This window comes from Spermophilus citellus (assembly GCF_964194105.1).
Source record: "Spermophilus citellus genome assembly, chromosome: 2".
Lineage (NCBI taxonomy): Eukaryota > Metazoa > Chordata > Mammalia > Rodentia > Sciuridae > Spermophilus > Spermophilus citellus.
Window position 1 is genome coordinate 89,204,014 of NC_138183.1, and position 25,074 is coordinate 89,229,087.

The following is a 25,074-nucleotide window of genomic DNA, read 5'->3' on the forward strand; positions in this document are numbered from 1 at the left end:
CCTTGGAAGGGTTAACTTGCCCAGAAAACACACACACACACACACACACACACACACACAAACACACAAAAACTTCTTTTTGTGAACATCTGCAGACTGTGAACTTCTGAGCCTCTTCCCTTACATGTTGGGTACAAAATTCTGAAACAACCTAAACTTGGGGTTCAGGGGATTAATTGATTACAACAGAAGCTGTGCCTTCTGAATCTGGCTGCAACCAAATAAAACTATTTCCCTATCTTCAGTGCTCTCTTAGGTGCCTTTCCTTGTCCGTCCCTACAACAGTATAATTCTATATACTTAAACATTGTTCACGTTTTCATGAAATGGTCAACAGATGTGATTAATTGTGTGCTGCAAATAACAAAATATCTCTTATTAAAATGGAATAATTTGCCTAAATTCAGTAATTTACAAGGATTGTTTCAAAGTGTGAATAAAGAAGGAGTTAACAGATAGGAAAGAGAAATTAGAAGGGTCTAAGTATGGATTTAATACAAGGAAAATGTGTTTCTGGATAAGAGAGTCTATTAAGTAAATAAGAGGGTTTAAGCAAGTGATGAAGAAGGTCTGTGTACGCGGGCTATATAGATTTAAGTAAGTGCTAAAGAAGGTTTGTGTATACAACTATGGTTAAACAACAACTGTTATTTTGCAATATTGTAATATGTTATTTCTTTAAAAGCTAAACTTGATTAATATAAAAACATCAATAATAATTGTGGTACTATTACTCTTCTTTGTATATTAAATGCATTCATATTTTCCAGGTATATGTCATTAAGATAGAAGCTTTAAAAAAATTATATCAAGCTGGTGTTCTCCAAAAGGTTGCATGGTTATTTTAGGCTTATAAAAATAACATATTGGAGATTTATTTATATCATTTAATGTTCTATAACTGGACCTGTTATCAATAAGATTAATATGAAGTTCTATACACTGGGTACAATTTAAATGTAATATACTGTATTACCTAGTATTCATGTGACATCAAGCAACAACATATATAAACTTTATAAAATGATATTTAAAAACAAAGATCAGTTCAACAGTAGAACACTTTACCTAAGATTTATAAATCTTAGTCTTACCTGAGATAAGGCTTTGCCTCCCATCTTACTACATGTCAGAATGACTCCAAAGTAGGCCAGACTTTAGTTAAAGCCTAGTATTCTTAATTTAGGGTGAAACTGACTTTGCTGGATGTTTATGATCAAGACTTAAAGTTAAATTAAAATGGCCAAGAAAACCAATATTTGGCTCTGGCCTTCTGAGTCAGTCTGAATCCAGGGAACAGGGAACTTCTCTAAAGAGCTTTGCAACTCTGGGCCACATAACCTCCTGATCAGGGAGATTATTGAGACCACTGGAGAATGAAAAGCCAATCAGTACACTTGCTGTGAATAGGAGGGTCATTGGAGAAGGGAGACATCCCTGATGCTTCCAAGGGAAGCCACATGGTCAAGCAAGACCTGAACCCATCCTAGTGCAAATGGCACTAGCAGAACTGAGAAGCTGCTCTCAAGTTCCCCCACGAGCGACCCCTATGGGAACTCGGCTGACTCTTAACAATAGATAGAAACAAAGTCAATTTTGACCAACTTGATCTTAAACACCTACCAAAACCAGTTAAGCCAAAACACAGTCATTCCTGGGAGTAACAAAGGACAAGAACAACTAGAAAAGAGGAGACAGCAACTAAGCCAACAGGCTCCATGGGGAATGTTCAGTCAAGTATGACCTTGGCTCCTCCCCCTCACAGGACCCCTATTAGTCCTCTCTATGTTTCTCCTAATAGGACCATGTCTATTAAATTGCCTACAGAAGTTCCTGCAAGATTAGATACACAAATTCACCAACAAGTCAGTCAATCAACTACTTCTTTAAGACTACCAGCCCCTGATGCCCAAGATGGAGACCTATGAATCATGACCAACTCCTCTGGCTCCAGAGACTCCGCCCATCTAAAACCCTCTCTAACCCATTTTTCCAGTTTTCACAACCCCTCTTTCACTTCCTAGGAATGAGAACTACTCTCCAGCATGTCCTCTCTGCTTATTCTGTCTGCTCTACAGTATCCCCACAAGGAAGCATCAAACCTAAACTCCCCACACCTCAGATGAGGAGCCACTAGCCAGGTGAAGACTGGTAGATCAACTTCACTCATGTGCCTAGGCACAAAAAGCTTTGCTACCTACTTACATTAGTTTATACTTTTTTAGGTTGGATAGAAGCCTTCCCTACATCCAGGGAAATTGCTGACACCGTCACCTCCATCCTCATCCAGCAGATCATTCCCAGGTTCGAACTTCCCACTTCCATCCGGTCAGACAACAGTCTGGCCTTCACTTCTCAGGTTGTTCAACTAGTCTCCAAAGGTCTCAACATAACTTGGAGGCTCCACATCTCCTATCAACCCCAATCCTTGGGTAAGGTTGAGAGGCTTAACGGCATTCTCAAGGATCATCTCACTAAACATGCTATGGAACTCAGGCTCTTCTGGCCCAATCTCCTGCCATTGGCCCTCACCTGAATTCAGGTAGCCCCAAGAGCTCCCTCAGGCCTTAGCCCCTTTGAGCTACTCTCTGGGCACCCTTTCTTAATCAACCAAAGCTTTCCAATCACTCCTTCTCCCCTTGTGTCTTACCTTCCTAATCTCACACTTCTATGCAAACTCCTAAGAGAACATGCAGACCAGTGCCTTCCTGTGCCATTCATTGCCTCAATCCCCGCACAACCACCAACTGAATTGGACCCTCTTCAACTGGGTGACTCAGTCTTACTTCAGGAACTGCATTCTCAATCGATGGAACCTCAATGGATGGGACCCCATACAGTCATAGTTACTACCCCAATGGTGGCCAAGCTTTTGGGCCACTCCTCCTGGTACCATGTCTCCCACCTTAAAAAGGCACTTGTTCCAAATGTCCAGTCCTGGACTTCCACCACACCCACCAAACTCAAAATTTCTCCCCAACCCTCTTCTTTTACTAATCATTATTCTCTCTCAAGTTTTTATCTCAAACCACAGATACTGCTTCTACATCCAAGCGACATGACACCAGGATGACACCACCCACTCTCAGTTTATGGGTCAAGGCGATTGCCCTTCCACTGGCAGCAATTGGTCTGTCACCCTTAACATTACTGGATTCAACCAAGCCACCTCCAATACTTCCTAGAGTCCCTGCTACAGAACTAGTGGCTGTTACCAAGAATCTCCTCCATTCAGGACTGGTTTGATGCCATCGAGGACTTGTGGCTTCAAGGAACTTTTATGGACTTTACCCCTACCACAGTAGTTGTCTGTAGCCACTGAGTGTTATTTCTGGCTGCCCTGGTGTTCTCAGACCTGTCCCCCGAACATTCCTCCACTTCCCCTTCTAGGTCTAACGCCACCCACCATTAAGCAGGAAGTAGCCAGAGGACTTTATGCCATCCCTCGTGTCACTTAGAAAAGCAAAAAGGGAGGAATGTTGGGTGCAGAGCAGGCTGAACTGTGTTCTCTGCAGGGCAGGCTGAACAGATGTTGGCTGCAAGATAGCCCACGCACTCAAATCCCCCTCTATCTGGTCCTTTATCACCTGTTTGCCTCAACTCTGAACATTCAACCCTGCTCAAGGCTGAACACTTAACCCCCCCTTGGCAGCTTGCAGACCCAGAGGCCCCATTAGATTTGGGCTATAAAAACTCTCTCCTGCCAGGCCCCTCTCTCTCTTGCTCTCTTTGTCTTTCTTGCTTGCACTCTCTGTCTCTCTTGCTTTTGCTCTCTCCCTCTTCATCTCTCCTCTTCTCTCTTCCTTCTCTCTCTCTCTCTCTCTCTCTCTCTCTCTCTCTCTCTCTCTCCCCTTCTTTCCTTCTTTATTTTCTCTTTGTTGCACTGCTGCAATAAAGATCTTTTGGTTGCTCCGAGTGTTGTGGTCACTTTTCTTTCAACACCTGAATGTGACTTTTTTTTTTTTTTTGCCATAAAGACAGTAAGTTCCAAGATGTCAGTCACTGATTTTTTTTTTCTTGGATTTGTTCTCTAAATTTTATTGCTGGGGATAGAACCCAGGATCTCAAGTATGCTAGGCAAGCATTCTATGACTAAGCTGCATCCCCAGCTCTGTTACCATGGTGATGAGTCCCTCAACCACTGTCCAGCTCTACCTGTTTGGTGTTTCCTTGTTCCCGGCTTTGTACAACTCGACTCCTAGTTGAGCTGTTTCCGGATATGTCCTGGTTTTCAAGAAGTTCTTCATTCTAAGAAAAAGGTACAGAGTACAAACATAAAATGTCAGAGCTCCAATACAAATATTGTTCCATAAATGACACCTAGAAGAATTCTGAAGGATGAGATGTGGAAAGATTTGGTGTTCGGATGAAGCATCTGATTTAAGAAATTGCACCTGAATCAGGCTCAAAAACACAGGTGATTTTTGTTTTGTTTTGTTCTGATAGGAAAGATCTGTGTGTTCCAGGTTGAAGAAAAGGAAGAAGGACAAGTGCTCTCATTTAGGACAGATAATGTCCTAATGAGCAGAGCTGGACCGGCATGGGGTGGGGGGGGACAGGTTTCCACTCTCTACCACCCACATTACACAGGTTTTGGACTTACAAAGGGAAATAAGATGTGGCAAACCACAGGCCAAATAATTTTATTCTTAGATGTTGGATTTATGGGATGCTAATGTTTTGTGTGGTTTAAAGTAATGGCTAGGAATTGTTAGAATTTTAATTCTTGGTAACTTTGCTTTTAGTGGAGACCCAGAAAAAAGGCAATCTTACTCTTTTTTCATGTATCCATTTATAAAAACACCTTTAATAAACCAATATATATTACTTTTGGAATTCAAGAAGAATACTTGAATTTATTTTTAGCAGCTGATATTTTAGCACTTTAAATTTGCAAATAAATCAGAAGTCTCCTCTAACACATTTATGAAGATTAACCTGTTTACGTTAAACCTAATTTACTCACTTTTAACTGTTAACTTTGGGCTACCCATGGAAACCAAGATATCAGACAAGTGGAGTTAATAGTAGAAGCCATCTTTTCTGATGAGGAAAAATCCTAGAAACAATGGATATTACATCCTGAACATTTTATAGAAACCAACACTGTATTGATTGCCTGACCATCTAGAGAAATTTATGGGTTGAATTGAACATTTTTTTTTAATATTTATTTTTTAGTTTTCGGCAGACACAACACCTTTGTTTGTACGTGGTGCAGAGGATCAAACCCGGGCCGCACGCATGCCAGGCGAGCGCGCTACCGCTTGAGCCACATCCCCAGCCCCAATTGAACATTTTTTAAAACTATTTTTAAAATTATACATGACAGTAGAATGTATTTTGACATATCCTATATACATAGAGTATAACTTTCCATGTTTGTGGTTGTACATGATGTGGAGTTACACTGGTCATGTATTCATATAAGAACATAGGAAAGTTATATCCAATTCATTCCACTGTCTTTCTTATTCTCATTCCTCCGCCCCCTTATTCCACTTTGTCTAATCCAGTGAACTTCTATTCTTCCCTCCCCCTGCTGCTTATTGTGAGTTAGCATTCCCATGTCAGAGAGAACTTCAGCCTTTGGGTTTTGGGGACTGAATTATTTCACTTAGCAGGATAGTATCCATTTCCATCCACTTACCATCAAATGCCATAATTTCATTCTTCTTTATGGCTGACTAACATTCCATTATGTATATGTACCATATTTGCTTAATTTATTCGTCTGTTGAAGGGCACCTAGGTTTGTTCCATAGCTTAGCTATTGTGAATTGAGCTGCTATAAACATTGATGTGGCTATATCACTATCATTTACTAATTTTAAATCCTTTGGGCATATGCTGAGGAGTGGGATAACAGAGTCAAATTGTGGTTCCATTCTAAATTTTCTTAGGAATCTCCATACTGCTTTCCAGAGGGGTTGCACTAGTTAGCAGTCCCACCAGCAATGTATGAGTGTGCCTTTTCCTCCCACATCCTCACCAACATTTATTATTACATGTATTCTTGATAATTGCTATTCTAACTGGAGTGAGATGATATCTCAGTGTAGTTTAGTTGCATTTCTCTATTTGCTAGAGATTTGAATATTTTTTTTCATATATTTATTGACCATTTGTCTTTCTTCAGTGAAATACCTGTTCAGTTCCTTTGCCCATTTATTATTTGACTTATTGGTTTTTTGGTGTTAAGTTTTTTGAGTTCTTTATATATCCTGGAGACTAATGCTCTATCTGAGGTTCAGGGGGCAAAGATTTTCTCCCATCTATAGGCTCTCTCTTCACATTCTTGATTGTTTCCTTTGTTGTGAAAAAGCTTTTTAGTTTGATACCATCCCATTAATTGATTCCTGATTTTACTTATTATGCTTTAGGACTCTTTTTGAGAAATCATTTCCTAAGCCAACATGGATGGATATTTGGGCCTACTTTTTCTTCTAGTAGGTACAGGGTCTCTGGCTAAATGCCTAGGTTCTTGATCCACTTTGAGTTAAGTTTTCTGCAGGTTGAGAGATGGGGATCTAATTTCATTTTTCCAGTTTCCCCAGCACCATTTGTTGGAGAGTTTACTTTTCTCCAATGTACGTTTGTATGTCTAATATGAGATAACTGTATTTATGTAGGTTTGTCTCTGTGATTCTATTCTGTACCATTGGTCTTTATGTCTGTTTTGGTGCCAATACCATGCTGTTTTTGTTAATATAGCTCTGTAGTATAGTTTAAGATCCTTCCTGTATCACTTTTCTTGCTAAGGATTGCTTCGGCTATTTGGGGCCTTATATTTTTCCAAGTGAATTTCATGACTGTCTTTTCTATGTCTATGAAGAATGTCATTGGGATTTTAATAAATCTGTATGGTGCTTTTGGTAGTAAGGCCATTTTGACAGTATTAATTCTGCCTATCCAAGAACATGGGAGATTTGTCCATCTTCTAAGGTCTTTTTTTTTATATATCATAATAATTTCTTTTTTTATTGGTTGTTCACAACATTACAAAGCTCTTGACATATCATATTTCATACATTAGATTGAAGTGGGTTATGAACCCCCAATTTTACCCCAAATGCAGATTGCAGAATCACGTCGGTTACACATCCACAATTTTACATAATGCCCTATTAGTAATTGTTGTATTCTGCTACCTTTCCTATCCCCTACTATCCCCCCTCCCCTACCCTCCCATCTTCTCTCTCTACCCCATCTACTGTAATTCATTTCTCTCCTTGTTTATTTTCCCATTCCCCTCACAACCTCTTATATGTAATTTTGTATAGCAATGAGGGTCTCCCTTCATTTCCATGCAATTTTCCTCATCTCTCCCTTTCCCTCCCATCTCATGTCTCTGTTTAATGTTAATCTTTTCTTCCTTCTCTTTCTCCCTGCTCTGTTCATAGTTGCTCTCATTATATCAAAGAAGACATTTGGTATTTGTTTTTTAGGGATTGGCTAGCTTCACTAAGCATAATCTGCTCTAGTGCCATCCATTTCCCTGCAAATTCTATGATTTTGTCATTTTTTATTGCTGCATAGTACTCCATTGTGTATAGATGCCACATTTTTTTATCCATTCATCTATTGAGGGGCATCTGGGTTGGTTCCACAGCCTAGCAATTGTGAATTGTGCTGCTATGAACATCGATGTGGCAGTATCCCTGTAGCATGCTCTTTTAAGGTCTTCAGGGAATAGTCCGAGAAGGGCAATAGCTGGGTCAAATGGTGGTTCCATTCCCATCTTTCCCAGGAATCTCCAAACTGCTTTCCAAATTGGCCCCACCAATTTGCAGTCCCACCAGCAATGTACAAGTGTACCCTTTTCTCCACATCCTCGCCAGCACTTGTTGTTGTTTGACTTCATAGTGGCTGCCAATCTTACTGGAGTGAGACGGTATCTTAGGGTGGTTTTGATTTGCATTTCTCTGACTGCTAGAGATGGTGAGCATTTTTTCATGTACTTGTTGATTGATTGTATGTCCTCCTCTGAGAAGTGTCTGTTCAGGTCCTTGGCCCGTTTGTTGATTGGGTTTCATAATAATTTCTTTACATTTCAATGCCTAGCTCTACCACTTTTAGTTCAAATGCCATTTCATCTGAATTTACCACTAAAAGTGGTAGTTCAAGAGAAATAAGATACATTTGAATACATCCTCATCAGTCTATAATTTTTCACAATAAGTGAGAAACTGAAATGTTGCAAATGCCTTTTTACATTGTAGCTAAACCATTGTATTCAAGCTTTACAAGCCCTAAAAATAAATTGTGTAAGTTATTTTGTATTTAAAAAACTTCTAAAAAACCTTCAAACTATATTTTAGAGTTACTAAAATATCATTTTACCTATTGTTGCAAAGTTTGAACAGCTTTATCAGGGGCACACTGTGGGAAGAGCCCAAAAGAAAACATAACTGCCACACAGATATCAAAATGGTTGACTTCTTTAAGTATTATTGAGGTGCTGTTTTCTCCAACAAGATTAAGGAAACAAACCATGTGTGCACTTTCTGTGAAATCTTCATCCATAATATTGGATGAATCACACTCATGATGTCTTTCAGAAAGATTCCTGAGCCATTCCTGTACCAGAATGACTGGTGGTGATTTAGATATAAATGGAAGTGCATGTGAACCCGTCAGAGTTTACTATCTCCAATTTAACCTCTCATTAATCAGATTCCTCAAATGACTAGAACCACTTCAAAGCCACTCAAAGGATAGGATAAACATATGAAAAATACAGTTGTTAGAGAAAAAGAGAGTATTCTTAAACAATTGCTACTAAAACAACAACAACAACAACAACAACAACATGACTTTGCAAGTTTTTATATGACAGAGTGAGCTTGTTAGGCTCCCCTTAAGGTTCCAGAAAGAGATCATGTACTTTTTGCTTCATTAGCTTTATGGCAATTCTGAGTCTCTACTTCTTATATTTGTGTGTGTGTATATGTGTGTGCATGTGTGCGTGTGTGTATGTGTGTGTGTGTATACATGTATGTGCACTTTTTTTTTAAACAGGGGACTGAGCCCAGGAGTACTTGACCCCTGAGCCACATCCCCAGACCTTTTTAGTTTTTTATTTACTTTGAGACAGAGTCTCATTAAGTTGCGTAGGGTCTCATTACATTACTGAGGCTAGCTTTGATTTGTGATCTTCCTGCCTTGGCCTCCTGAGCTGCTGAGATTACAGGTGTGCACTATGTATGTATATTTTTTATTTATTTCTCATGTTTCTTTGCATGGTGCCTTCTTTTATAAGTAATAATTTTCTAAAATCTGTATTCATTTACCTGAAAGTAAAGCCATACCCTAAATATCCGGAATTTTGTATTATCTGAAAATATTTTTTTTAATGTTTTGTTTTTATTTTGTTTTTAATTTTTTTTTATTTTTTTTTATTGGTTGTTCACAACATTACAAAGCTCTTGACATATCATACTTCATACATTAGATTGAAGTGGGTTATGAACCCCCAATTTTACCCCAAATGCAGATTGCAGAATCACGTCGGTTACACATCCACAATTTTACATAATGCCCTATTAGTAATTGTTGTATTCTGCTACCTTTCCTATCCCCTACTATCCCCCCTCCCCTCCCCTCCCATCTTCTCTCTCTACCCCATCTACTGTAATTCATTTCTCTCCTTGTTTATTTTCCCATTCCCCTCACAACCTCTTATATGTAATTTTGTATAGCAATGAGGGTCTCCCTTCATTTCCATGCAATTTTCCTCATCTCTCCCTTTCCCTCCCATCTCGTGTCACTGATTAATGTTACTCTTTTCTTCCTGCTCTTCCTCCCTGCTCTGTTCATAGTTGCTCTCATTATCTCAAAGAAGACATTTGGTATTTGTTTTTTAGAGATTGGCTAGCTTCACTAAGCATAATCTGCTCTAGTGCCATCCATTTCCCTGCAAATTCTATGATTTTGTCATTTTTTATTGCTGCATAGTACTCCATTGTGTATAGATGCCACATTTTTTTATCCATTCATCTATTGAGGGGCATCTGGGTTGGTTCCACAGCCTAGCAATTGTGAATTGTGCTGCTATGAACATCGATGTGGCAGTATCCCTGTAGCATGCTCTTTTAAGGTCTTCAGGGAATAGTCCGAGAAGGGCAATAGCTGGGTCAAATGGTGGTTCCATTCCCATCTTTCCCAGGAATCTCCAAACTGCTTTCCAAATTGGCCCCACCAATTTGCAGTCCCACCAGCAATGTACAAGTGTACCCTTTTCTCCACATCCTCGCCAGCACTTGTTGTTGTTTGACTTCATAGTGGCTGCCAATCTTACTGGAGTGAGACGGTATCTTAGGGTGGTTTTGATTTGCATTTCTCTGACTGCTAGAGATGGTGAGCATTTTTTCATGTACTTGTTGATTGATTGTATATCCTCCTCTGAGAAGTGTCTGTTCAGGTCCTTGGCCCATTTGTTGATTGGGTTATTTGTTATCTTATTGTCTAATTTTTTGAGTTCTTTGTATACTCTGGATATTAGGGCTCTATCTGAAGTGTGAGGAGTAAAAATTTGTTCCCAGGATGTAGGCTCCCTATTTACCTCTCTTATTGTTTCTCTTGCTGAGAAAAAACTTTTAAGTTTAATTAAGTCCCATTTGTTGATTCTTGTTATTAACTCTTGGGCTATGGGTGTCCTATTAAGGAATTTTGAGCCCGACCCCACAATCTGTAGATCGGAGCCTACTTTTTCTTCTATCAGATGTAGAGTCTCTGGTTTGATATCAAGCTCCTTGATCCATTTCGAGTTAACTTTTGTGCATGGCGAGAGGAAGGGATTCAGTTTCATTTTGTTGCATATGGATTTCCAGTTTTCCCAACACCATTTGTTGAAGATGCTATCCTTCCTCCATTGCATGCTTTTAGCCCCTTTATCAAATATAAGATAGATGTAACTTTGTGGATTAGTCTCTGTGTCCTCTATTCTATACCATTGGTCCACCCGCCTGTTTTGGTACCAGTACCACGCTGTTTTTGTCACTATTGCTCTGTAATATAGTTTGAAATCTGGTATCGCTATACCACCTGATTCACACTTCCTGTTTAGAATTGCTTTTGCTATTCTGGCTCTTTTATTTTTCCATATGAATTTCATGATTGCTTTATCAATTTCTACAAGAAATGCCATTGGGTTTTGATTGGCATTGCATTAAACCTATAGAGAACTTTTGGTAATATCGCCATTTTGATGATGTTAGTTCTGCCTATCCATGAACAGGGTATATTTTTCCATCTTCTAACATCTTCATCAACTTCTCTCTTTAGGGTTCTGTAGTTTTCATTGTATAAATCTTTCACCTCTTTTGTTAGGTTAATTCCCAAGTATTTTATTTTTTTTGAGGATATTGTGAATGGAGTGTTTTTCCTCATTTCCGTTTCAGAAGTTTTGTCGCTGATATACAGAAATGCCTTTGATTTATGCGTGTTGATTTTATATCCTGCCACTTTGCTGAATTCATTTATTAGTTCTAGTAGTTTCTTTGCAGACCCTTTTGGGTCTTCTAGGTATAGAATCATGTCATCTGCAAATAGTGATAATTTAAGTTCTTCTTTTCCAATTTTTATGCCTTTAATTTCTTTCATCTGTCTAATTGCTCTGGCCAGTGTTCTGAGAACTATATTGAATAGAAGTGGAGATAGAGGGCATCCCTGTCTTGTTCCGGATTTTAGAGGGAATGCCTTCAACTTTTGTCCATTCAGAATGATGCTAGCCTGAGGCTTAGCATAGATAGCTTTTACAATGTCAAGGTAAGTTCCTGTTATCCCTAATTTTTCTAATGTTTTGAACATAAAGGGATGCTGTACTTTGTCAAATGCTTTCTCTGCATCTATCGAGATGATCATATGGTTCTTATCTTTAAGTCTATTGATATGGTGAATAACATTTATTGATTTCCGTATGTTGAACCATCCTTGCATCCCAGGGATGAATCCTACTTGATCATGGTGCACAATTTTTTTGATGTGTTTTTGTATTCGATTCGCCAGAATTTTATTGAGGATTTTTGCATCTAGGTTCATTAGAGATATTGGTCTGTAGTTTTCTTTCTTTGAGGTGTCTTTGTCTGGTTTCGGAATCAGGGTGATGTTGGCCTCATAGAATGAATTTGGAAGAGCTCCCTCTTTTTCTATTTCCTGAAATAACTTGAAAAGTATTGGTATTAATTCTTCTTTAAAGGTTTTGTAAAACTCCGCTGTATACCCATCTGGTCCTGGGCTTTTCTTGGTTGGTAGTCTTTTGATGGCTTCTTCAATTTCATCCATTGATATTGGTCTGTTTAAATTGTGTGTATCCACCTGACTCAGTCTGGGTAAATCATATGACTTAAGAAATTTATCGATGTCTTCACTATCTTCTATTTTGTTTGAATATAGGTTTTCAAAATAATTTCTAATTGTCTTCTGTATTTCTGTAGCATCTGTTGTGATATTGCCTTTTTCATCCCGTATGTTAGTAATTTGAGTTCTCTCTCTTCTTCTCTTCGTTAGCATGGCTAAAGGTCTGTCGATCTTATTTATTTTTTCAAAGAACCAACTTTTAGTTTTGTTAATTTTTTCAATAGTTTCTTTTCTTTCAATTTCATTGATTTCCGCTCTGATTTTAATTATTTTTTGCCTTTTGCTACATTTGCTGTTGTTTTGCTCTTCCTTTTCTAGGGCTTTGTGATGAAGTGTGAGCTCATTTCTTTGTTGGTTTTTTCTTTTTTTTGAGGAATGACCACCAGGCGATGAATTTTCCTCTTAAAACTGGCATTAAGGAGAAATCTAGCAGACCCTCAGAGTTTAAGAACACATAAAATAACCATTTATGTCCCACAGCAGCTTGGATTTAAATGTGACACTTTTTCCCCTATCCTGGTCTCAAACTGACTTGGGCCCCTGCTCATGGGGCTTACATTTTAGATGGGCATCAGGGAGTTAAAGAGTAGGGAAAACTGCCATTTTGAGCATAGGAGGCAAAATCTCATACCCAGAACACATTTGATCATTTTTTCCTTTTGTAAACCATCAGGGTAAGTCAGCCAGAACAGAGACAGATAGTGGTTGATACCTCTGAAGGCTGTTGGGGTCAGACTCAGGACATGAGGCCTTCACACAGCACGAAGGATCAGCTGCCTTCATTTGTCTCAAGCCTACCTCTGTCCCCCACACCAACTTTCTCCCACAGAAAAGGAACTGAAGCAAGTCAGAACCAACATTCCCAACACTGAGTGAAGGAGGACCAGGCCCGCCCACCCAGCAAGCATGTCACCTGAATCTGAAGTCTGACAGCCATGCTAGTCACTTTTTTTAAGTGGCTGGTGTTTAGAGAGAATTTGTCCACTAACGAAAAAAGCACAGAGAAGACAAATGAGAGCTCTCGCATCCATATTACTCCCCCTTTCATAGATCCCTATACCCTGCAGGCTACAGGCCTCACCAGTTTCCTTCTGGGTTCTTGTCTTGCAAATTTGCAGAATAAAATCCATGGACAATGGCAAAAGGGAAGAGCGAACATAGTACCAAGAATCAGAGGTTGAGAACAGAGTTTCAGAAAAGGCTGAATGGAGAAAGCAACCAGAAAAGAATTGAGATAACTGATGGAAGATAACCAATAACCAATGATAACTGATGGAAACTGGTGAGATCCAAGTGTTATGGAGCTGGGACCTTCTGAGAAACTAAGGCACCAAAGAGCCCCTCTTCAAACCCCGATTCTTACACTCAAGTCAGAACGATTTCAGACATGTTGCTCAGAGTGACAGAATGAGCTTATTGTAGGGACAGAAAAAGGGAAAGGGGACAAGGGAGGGAGTGGGTCTTCAGAGAGGAGAGGGACAATGTACCTCTCCTGCACTCCAGTTTTATTAGAGATCCTTGAGAAGTTTCCAAAGAGTTCAGCCTGGGTCCACCTCTTGACATTTGACCAACAGCAGGTGACATCAGACTTTCAAGTACCCACTGCCATGGCAACTCTAGGTCACCTTGGCCCATGCTAACCAGTTCTTACAGATTTTGTAGTTAGGAGTAACTATCCTTATCTCCAGAGTTTTGGGATCTGATTACAAAAGTCTCCTGGGTTTCTCCCATTGACATTTATCTTTCAGATAACATTTCTCCTGCAGATAACAGGTAGTTTGCTAAGGAATGTGACATATCCTGTCCACTTAGGCCAGTCAGGGCTGCAGGTAAATTGCTTCTTGGAAATGAAAGGATGTTGGGGTCAGCACAGGGGCCCATTTTATGGAATTATTCTCTTAGTCATGTGTTCTCTCCATCTCATCTATCTGTACCCTAACACTGATACATAGCAGACACTAACAAAGTTAGTTGAATTAATGGACTATGATGGTTTTAATGTCCTGCTTCTAGAGCAGTGCAATACTTTTAGAAAGAAAACTAAACATATTTAGTATGGGAAGGCAACAAAATGTTGCTAAGTGCCAGAGTTGACTTATAGGTACTGAGGGCCTCATTTTCCTACTCTCCTACTTTAGTCAGCTTTTTGTCATTGTCACCAAAACATCTGACCTAAACAATGTGAAAGAGGAAAGATTTATTTTGGCTATGGTTTCAGAGACTTCAGTCCATCGACGGTTGTTTTGAGCCTGAGGTGAGGCATAACATGGTGGAAAGGAGTGGCAGAAGAAAGCTGTCCACCCATGGCAGCCAAAAAGCAGAGAAAGTCAGGGAGAAAGGGGCCAGGGACAAAGTATATCCCCAAGGGTGCACTCCTGGTGACCTGCTTCCTCTAGCCATGCCCCACCTGCCTACAGGTCCCAGCCAGTAGTCCATTCAAATTATTAATCCATCAAAGTAATCCACTGATGAGGTTATAGCTGTGATGATCCAACTATTTCCTAAAAGCTTCACCTTTGGACATTGATGTACTGTGGGCCAAGCCTTCAACATATGAACTTTTCAGGGACATTCGAGGTCGAAACCATCACACCTTATGAATGCTTAAATTTTCTGGAATATCAAGTGGCCTGAGTTGCTGGAAAAATGACGCAAGTCACTAAGGGATAGTACTTAGGGTCCCTAATTACATGTGTGACACTCTGTAGGTTACATCTTCCCAAGCCTCAGGTCTTTACTCCTACGACACGGGACACTGCTTTCTATTTGGTGTTCTTAGTCCCTTCCAGAATCCCGACATTTTCTGGCTCCCTTAGGAGCTTCAGTTTCTTGATGCTGATCATTCCTGCCACCTGGTGGCACTATCTGGAACTCCATTTGTGGAATGTGGATCTTTCCCCTTAGGTTAAAGAAGGTGGAAGGGGTATGGGGTTGTGTTCTAAGGGGACAGAGTGAATGTTCCTATTTATAGTGAAAGGAGTATCTCTGGATGAATTTTTCATTTTGTAGTGGGATTACTTCTACTCCCAGCAGAGTACAGGTCTTGGCCTTTTTGAATTTTCAAGAGGAACAATGTCTCCCACTTGAGCATTTACAACAGAAATAGTGGGGTTATTGTGGGTGTTCATTGGTGACTGGAAAGTGACCAATTAGATACAGAATTCTTTTTCTTCAAATCAGAGCCTTGGGGCCATAATAGAGGGCTTATAATGACTTCTTAGTCCTTTGTTTCTTTCCATTTATTTAGCAATTCAGATTACCTAGGTACCTTTGTGTCCCCAACACCTACAGCCATGACTTCTCAGGGAAAAACCTATCACTCTACTGAATGGGTGAGAAAGTTGTAGGAGTTGTACGACTCTAGGCAGTGTACAACATGCCCTGTTTAATTTCTCTAGTTTTAGTTTCTAGGTGTGCTAAAGGGGATGGTCCTGGATTAGGTTCCCTTTTAAGGGCAGATCCTTGAAGCCAGGAACACATTGTGTCTGGGTTTTGTTTCTCTTTGATCTTGTTCTTTTTATGCTTCTAGAATGACTACCTGTTCATGGTGGTTATTATAGGCAGGTGGATAGGAGTCTAAAACTTTATTTTTGGTACTGGAGATTTACCACTGAGCTATAACCCAAGCCATTTTTGTTTTTTATTTGAAGATAGGGTCTTGCTAAGTTGGTGAGGCTTGTCTTGAACTTTTTATCCTTCTGCCTCAGTCTCCTGAACTGCTGGGATTACAGGCATGTAACCCTGTGTCTGGTGACAGTTACCTTTTATACTAACTTCTTCTTTTCATTGAGTTTCAAAATAATATCATAACTCACAGAAAACTAGAAACTACTAAAATTAATCCCCACCACCACTCCAGCAGTGGTATCCCCTTCCAAAGAATTTTAGCTGATACATGGATACCAAGCTCTCCTTGAAACTAGGTTGATAAAAAGGGTACCCCTAGTGGGGAAACTCAGGGAATTTTCCCTAAGGAATGGCTGGCAGGTGCTCCTGATCCCTTTTGTATTTTTCTCCATCTTGCTGCCTGATGTGTGAATGGTTCCATGCAGGCCATGGCTACAGGTCCCATCCCAGAGATGTCAGAGTGATGAGTTGGAGGAACACGGTCTCTGAAAACCTTAAGGAACATGCTCTGCCTTACCTACCTCCTGAGATGAAACTAAGTTCTCCCCAGTTACTTCTGGCTTTTGCTTTTACTTTGCCTGAATGATATAGTATTTATGTACTAGATGATGACACTGCATTCAGCCCTCAGCATTTGATCCTCACAAAGGGTTTGTGAGGCAGATTCTGTGATCTTCACTTTTACAAATGAAGAAACTGAAGTCAAAGACAGGTAAATCATTTGACTTGGGTTGTACAGTCAGAAATAGCTGAGGTAGGATGTGAGCCCAGACTGTCTATTCCCAATCCATATGGTGCCTGTTAAAGACTGACCATTTGGGCTTTACAAATATGGAAAGACATAGAAGTATACATGTGGATTCAATTCCTTTTGGTTCTCTTTAAATTCAGAAAACTTAATTTGAATTCGAGATGCTAAAATGCAAGAGTAGAGGTGGGTTTGGTAGAGCACCCCAGGGTTTAATCCCCAGTACCGCTAAAACCCATCAATCAATAATACAAGAGTAGAAATAATAGAAGTGTTCAAAGTACCAGAAATTACAGCCTCTCTAAGCTGTGTTCCGGCTCTGGTGATCATTTCTCAAACCAGAATAGCAGCCTTCCCCACACTACACACTTCAAATATCAATGGCTTGTCATTCTCTGTTCTTTCCCTCCCACTGTGCTCTGATTGCAGGACATGGCTTCCATTTTTCAGTTCTTGTGGCCAGGACTCCATGTCACTATGCCAGGGGACCTTTTCTTCTTTCCAGGATTTGCTCTAGTCAGGTAGCTCTGACTGTATGAGTGGTCATGCTAAGGAGGTGCATTCGGGCTTCCAGATCTGAGGCAAGAAATGAAAACCTCAACCAGCTAGGAGATATTCATCCTGCCCTTTCTTAGGATGTCAGTCACTTAGGTTTATGAACATGTAAATGGTCCAAGAGTCAAATGTGATGCTGGTGAGGACCCCCAAGGAGTTGTTTTGAAGATTTTTAAATGATTCTGGAACCTGAGTGAGTTCTATGATGTGTTCAATAATCTAACTTGACTGGAAGGCTTTATACTGTCAGATCAGATTAAGATTCTTGGTCAAAGCTGATTATTTTATTTTCTTTTGATTAATATCTACTATTTACCAATTTCAGACTTCTCTTATGCCTTTAAAACAATTCTAGAAGCAGTCAATATAGTATATTCTGAGAAGTAATCACTCCTTAAATACTATGAATATTAAGGTCCCAATGCCTGAAACAAAAATGGGACTTTTGTTACTGCCAGCTATGTCAGAGAATCTGTCTGGATCACAGGTGGCTGATTGCTCAACTGCATAAGAAATAAGCAAACAATGAAAAACGGATAATGAAATCCATGCAGTTTGATCACATGGCAGAGAATCATTTAGATGGTTTATCCACTGGTTTTACAGAAGCAGTTACAGTTTACAGAAATGAAAGTCAGGAGATATACATATATAAATTAAGCTAGACTATGTTATCCAGAGAGCATGTTCTCCCCACCCTAGGGGGTAGTTTTCTAACTTTTTAGTTTGCATTCTTGGTGTAAAGAAATCTGGACTGTCAGTTGAAAAGCTGGATACTCTGTCCCCTGTTCTCTGCTGAATACTATATGTCTATGCAACCCAGTGCTAGGCACAGAGGTGCTGATAACTGTTTTTGAATGATCAGAAAGATATTCCTAGAGTTTGTTGAGCTTTTGAGTAGTGGTTAAAACAATGCCTACAGTTGAGTACAGACCAAATAGAATATGTTATGAGTTGTCTCCTCCAAAACTCTCATTGAAATTTAACAAACATTATGAGATTTCCCTTATGAGAGGTGGGACTAGGTACATCATTGAGAGGTGACTAGGTCTCTGAATTCAGAGTTTAATAATGAGTTAATGGGATTAATGAATTAATGAGTTATTTTGGGAATGAGTCGACATAAAAGCCAGTTTGATTAGACCTCTCCTCAGCTCCCTGTCTCTCATCATGTGGTGCCCTGCACTGCCTCAGAACTGCCAATAAGAAGGCCATGTGCAGCCTCTTGACCTTGGACAAGAACTGAGAGCCTCAATAAACCTCTTTTCTTTATAACTTACCTAGGATATGGTATTGTGATATTAGCAACAGAAAACAGACTAAGACAAATTTCCTTTCCCTGCTTCTCCAAGAATGTTCCCTGATGTCCAAACTCTAAGCGTCCAAATGAAAGTGTCAGAAATGCACACCCAATTTTTGTTGTTTTACTGAGCTTCTGCAAATGATCTAACCTTTCTGTAATTATTTTTCTAAACACGGAATAGGACCAGAATAGAGCAACTGCTTCAAATGGTAAACTTAAAATTCCAAAATGCAAATACAAATAAGTTGTAGCAAGTGGACCTTACGTGTAAGCCTTGGGACTGCTGTTTCTTTGAATGTTTATTAAATGATCTGTATTAATCAGTGTCATGTTGTGATTCAGACCTTGGGTTCTGTGGTCGTACCTGGGTTCAACTCAGCTTACTTTCTTGAGGCTGCATGCCCCATTGTGTGGGAGCGGCAACGCTGCCTACCTACTGGGCTGTGCAGCTTGTTCAATGCTGCGTAGTCAGTGCTCATGAACTTTTGAATTAAATTTATGATTTAGTTGGCTTCTTACTTTTTTGCTTTGGAGCATTTATAGTCATGTTGTCTTCTACCATTAAAATTTAAAGCTGGGTGTGGAGGTGCACGCCTGTAATCCCAGCAGCTTGGGAAGCTGAAGCAGGAAGATCAAGAGTTCAAAGTCAGCCTCAGGAAAAGTGAGGCGCTAAGCAACTCAGTGAGACCCTGTCTCTAAATAAAATACAAAACAGGGCTGGGAATGTGGCTCAGTGGTTGAGTGTCCCTGGGTTCAATTCCTGGTACCAAAAAAAAAAAAAAAAGTTTATAAAAGTCAAGATCTGTTTGGTGAATCTGATCTCTTCAAATTATTTGGGATCATCCCCTCCCCGTTTTACAATTCACAAATGTCAAAAGTTTTAAGGCTGTTTCTCTAAGTACCGAGCTTTGCCTAAGAATGACTGCCTTTTCAAGGATAGTACTCTGGAAGCCTCTGATCCTATTGCTGTTGCTCTCTTGGCTCATGTAACCTTCTGACTCAAGTCTTGGGTTTTTATAAATCCTTTAATGGGAGTTAATAGGCACTAGACTGTTCCTCCTTGAAACATTTCTGTTCCTCTGGCCTGTTGGTGTAGGTTAGAGGCTGGGGAGGAAGCAGCACTTCTAGTGGGAGGCTCACACAGCCAGCCTCGGGCTTACTGACACACATTCCTTGCACAATTCTGTCACCTCTGACTGCCCTGGGTGGTTTTGAGGTAGGGCAAAATAAATAAGAAATAAGCAGAGAGGAGACATACAGGAAGAACAGGAAATACAATTCAGAAGGTCCAGCTATTTCTCCAGATCTGTCAGTCCCTAAACCAGTCTCCAAGGCCTGTTACTCTCAGATTCCTGGGAAAGCTGTAAGTTAACCTGCACACTATTAATTATTCCCCCAATGAACAGATTAAGCAAAGAGAGATACAACATTTTAAGAAGCTTGTGATTTAGGGGACTTTCCAGCATTATCTATTGATTAGATAAAGACCATGAAAACTTAAAGATCCTGAGAATGACCAGACCACTGTAAGCTTTCTTGGACCTTCCAACACCCGCCTCTCACCAAGTTTCCTTTTCTGTCTCTAACTGTTGTGTGCTGAAGTTCTTTTCCATCACATAAATCAAGGACCCTGCTGGTCCTGTATGGTGTTCCCCCTTCTTTCTGGGAAGACCTTGGACCTGTCTCTGGAGACACCTCTTCTCTGGACAGTTTGACCAGGATACAGGGAGTCAGGCTGTTGTTTTCCTGTGAGTGTCATTAATGCTAGCAATGCCTATGGCTTCATAACTCAGCTCACATTCTGTCTCCTTGTGATCTTTGAGAGGCAGAGGCAGAGAAAACCCCAAGTAAGGGATGTTGGGAGAAGGGAGAAGAGGCAGAGTACTGAACCCAAAGAAGAATTAAAGGAAGGTTTATGATCAGATTTAACTATCCCCCCTGCCCCCCCTCCCCGTTTTAACATGCAAGCACTCATATAGTTTCCATGGGCTTTTGTGATAACACTGCTAGAGGAAGAAGCCATACAGAAATGGATGGAGCTGGGGATGTGGCTCACTGGTAGAGTGCTCATCAAGCATGTGCCCGGCCCTGGGTTCAATCCTCAGTAACCCCCACCCACACACACACAGAAGAATGGGAGAAAATCTGTTAAAAAGAGTAATGATGGTACTATTTCTTTTTTCTTTCTAGTACTGGGGACTGAACCCAGGGGCACTCTACCACTGAGGAACATCTCCAGCCCTCTAAAAACCTTTTAAACTTTTGAGACAGGGTCTTGCTAAGTTGTCAAGTTTGGCCTCAAAGTTGCTATCTTGGTGGGATTATAAGCGTGGACCAGTTGCACCTGCACTCAGCATAATAACATATTTTAAGGCTATTTAATAAATTAGAATCTAAAACAACTCCAGCAATTGGAACTCTAGAATAAATTATAAGTATTATACCCTCTGGCAATGGAGAAAAGATCCTCAGAATGCTATCTAAAAGGGAAGGAAAGCAGAGGTAGAAAACAGGGCGAGTAGGTCAAAATCTTTACTTTTTAGTTTCTTTCTTTTTAGTTTTTTTTTTGGGGGGGTCATGCTGGCGATTGAACCCAGGGCATATGAGGAAAGCACTCTACTGACCGAGTTATGTCCCCAGTCCTACCTTTTTGCTTCTGGGAGCTGAAAGAGATTATAGTGCAAAACAGAAAGGTAAACATTAAAAACATATTCAACTAAAATCAAGTGGCAGAGGACAAGGAAAGAAAATAATGGAAGGTGGAAAAGGTAATGATTTTGAATTATAATCTTAAACTAGTTATTTAAAAAGGGAAGCATTAAAACAAACAAAAAGGAAACATTAAAACAAAACAAAATATAATAAATATGTCTTCAGAAGAAACCAACCAACAATCCAGGAAAACCCCCATGAAAACCTCACATTGAGAAGGTTTTTAGAAAGCACAATAAAATAAGAACAAACAAACATTTCTGGCAAATCAATCAAACAATGGATTTGACTGAATCAATTGGAACAACAAATATACAACCATAGGATGAAAATGACTCATTGACTCAGGAAAAAAATGCACAATCATTATCTTAACCTAGCAAGGCTGAATTGTGAACACCCAAATGAATGCATGTCCAATAAAGAAGTAGTTATCAAGGTATGATCTCACAGTAAAGAGGCCTGGCATAAAATAACAAAGGAAATACAGGTGGGAAGGTATATAGATTCTACAAATGCTTCAGGCTATGATAGACCAAATAAACAAATGATTTAAAAAACACCCAAAGAACAACAATATCATCAAATTGGCACCAATTGAAGTTTATAATCTTAACTGAGAATATATTGTGGCCAATACATTATGGAGGGTTCTTCCCAATAAATATCTCTCTCTCTTTTAGAAAGAGAGCTCTGAATTTTAGCAGGCCCTAACACAGCCCAGCACACAGACATGCTGTTCCCAAGATCCCTGGCAACTGCAGGGCAATATCCCCAAACCACAGTTGGTGGACGTGGTGATCTCTTTCAGCATTGTTTTAAAATACATAAAATCAAATGTGCAAAATTTAAAGGAAACCAGTTATACAGAGAGCTATTAGAATGAATTTGTGATAGAGTAATATATGTATCTTTGTTAACAAATTAAAAACAATCCCAGCATGTTACAGTGGTAAGTTATAACAGCTACCTCAATTTCAGTGTCATAGATGTAAATTATTATATTTGCAACAGATATGAATTCATTTTACGACTTGTATGTGTGTGAGGGCCCTTCTTGTTCTTTCACATTAATTTTAAGCAAGGAGGTCTATCTCCTTTTGGCTTTATGGAATGCCCATCCCCTTCCTGACACATCTCTCAGTTATGAAACAAGCATAAGTAGACACATTTGGGAGGATATGAGCCCTATCCCCCATTACATAGCCTTTTCCTATCTTAATAACCCTTTCTCCCATTACTTACATACAGTTGGAGATGTTGTTTCATTTCTGGGTATGTCCATATTATTGTCCAATAAACTTACTGGTGGAAGAAGTTAAAAACTATCCAGGGATGGCTGGGTGTGGTGGCACACACCTAAATCACAGCAGTTTAGGCAGCTGAGGCTGGAGGATTGCAAGTTCAAAGCTAGCCTCAGCAATTTATCGAGGCCTTAAGCAACTTAGTGAGACCCTGTCTCTAATAAAAAATGAAAAAGGGCTGGGAATGTGGCTCAATGGTTGAGTGCTCCTGGATTCAATCCCTGGTACCAAGAGCATAGTGGCACAGGCTTGTAATCCCAGAGACTTGAGAGGCTGAGGCAGGAGGATTGAAAGTTCAAGGCCAGCCTGGGCAACTTAGTGAGTGGGGCCCTCAGGAACTTAGTAAGACCCTGACTCAAAATTAAAAAATGAAAAGAACTGAGGATGTCACTCAGTAGTAAAACACCTGCTCATTTAATCCCATTAGAAACCAACCAAGCAAGCAAAAGAAAAAAAAACAACAAAAAACCCAAAAACCCAAATTCAAACAAACAAAAAGACCCCAAACAAACAAACCAACAAAAACTTACCCAGGAGTAAAGGCTTTGACATTGTTTTCATTTGCATTGCGGTCATTTAGATTCTTGAAATAGTGGCAAATAAATGTTTTAAGCATTCTGCTTAATTGTCTGAAAGATGATGTCCTGACTTTTCTAAAAGTGGTTGTTTCTTTCCCACTGGAAGGCGTGAGTCCTGGTTATGTATAGAAGTTGAAATGCACAGCTTGATCCTCATTCTGGAGGCTCCTGGAGGCCCCCCGCGTGGTTCTGTGCACAGTGGCCACTTGGTGGCTCCATTTCCTCAGGGTTGTCAGACAGAGGAGGTGAAGGCCCTCCCCTGCACCCCACTTCCCATTCTAGTAGGCTATTGCTCTATAAGCAGGTACCTGATTAAAAGTATTAATATGCTAAATCATAACCTCAATTAAAAAAAGTTTGCTTCATCTATTATCTAGGGTGGTTATGTCCAATAAAGTCAGTCCTTGTCACAAAGTAGTCTTACATCACTAGCCAAATTTAAGACAACTGGATCCCAAATTAAAAATCACAATAAAGCAAGTATAGTGAAATGTTAATTGTAGAGCAGAGAGGGTGTGTATATCAGTGCTCACTATGAATTTTTTTCAATATTTGGAAACTTTTATAATAAAATGTTGGAAGAAGTAAATAATGTTGGCAGTTGAATTATAAAATACTAAACAAAAGACAATGATAGTCCATATTAGGAACTGAAAGTCACTTTAAAATTCATGTGTTGAGGCCCTGAACCCCCAATGTAGCTGAACTTGAAAAGAGGAACTTTACAGAGATGAAATGAGGTCAAATTAAAAAAATAAAGATTTTTTAAAAAGATTAAATGAACTTGTAAAGATCAATCCTAATCTGAGAGGATTAGTGACCTTATAAGAATAAATGTGAGTATACTCTCTCTCTCTTTCTCCCTCTCTCCCCTTGTGAGAAATAGGTAGCCTACAGGCCAGGTGGAGTGGCCTGGGAATGAAATCTACCTTGCTGCCACCTTGAACTCAGACTTCCCAGCCTCAGAACTGTGAGAAATTCCTGTTGTGTAGGTCACCAAGTCTTTGGTGTATGTATATGTATGTATGCATGCATGTATGTATGTATGTATGTATTTAGGCGAAAAGAAAGCAGGGAAATCTATTCTTATCAGATGAATTTAAGTTAATGAATATTGAAGGAATAAAATCACCATTTTGTAACTCCTAGTACTAATTGAATCAGGAAAAGGTCCTCAATAGATGCTAAAACAATTGGATGGCTTGTGCTGGGGAACTGCATGTTCATAGTCTTGAACTGTTTACTTCTCAGATTACTTGCTAATCAAAAGAGAAAAATGTCCCATTATAATGGAGTGATCTGCCCCACCCTAACCAAGTCAACACCAATGGGGACAAATTGACATTCTGTGCCTTCTGATGTGAATGCAATTAAAAATATACACCCTCATGTATGAGATGTCACAAATGTTGGATCTGTCTGGGCCCAGTGGGGCATGATTGTAATCACAGCAACTCAAGAGGCTGAGGCAGGAGGACCCCAAATTTGAGGCCAGCCTGAGCAGTTTAGGGAGACCTGTTTCAAAATAAAAAATAAAAAAGATTGGGATATAGCTCAGCAACAGAGCATGGCTGTATTCAATCAACAATACCATATGAAAGAAAACAAACAAACCAAAAAAAAAAAAAAAAAACTAAAACAGCAACCCCAAAACAAATGTTGTATTTGAATTGAATTCCATGGAAACAACCAAATGCTGAAAATGAGATTTTACAGTAAGGCATTTAACCTGAACCATTCAAAATGCCAGTGTCTGCCGGGCTCAGTGGTGCATGCCTGTAATCTCAGCAAATCAGGAGGCTAAGGCAGAAGGATTGCAAGTTCAAGTCCAGCCTGGGCAACTTAGTGAGAGAGTCTCAAACTAAAATAAAAAGGGCTGGGGAAGTA

General features: G+C 39.7%; 1 protein-coding gene across 4 annotated transcripts in view; it reads right to left on the reverse strand.

Annotated features, from left to right (window-relative positions):
* The window catches only part of LOC308640237 (solute carrier family 28 member 3-like), a 110,815-nt gene that overhangs the window by 38,093 nt on the left and 47,648 nt on the right, over nt 1-25,074 (reverse strand). For all 4 annotated transcript variants that reach the window (XM_081278459.1, XM_081278458.1, XM_081278461.1 and 1 more), the window contains one exon: nt 4,156-4,248. In XM_081278459.1, coding sequence (XP_081134585.1) covers nt 4,156-4,248 — 93 coding nt within the window. The remainder of the gene's footprint in view (nt 1-4,155; nt 4,249-25,074) is intronic.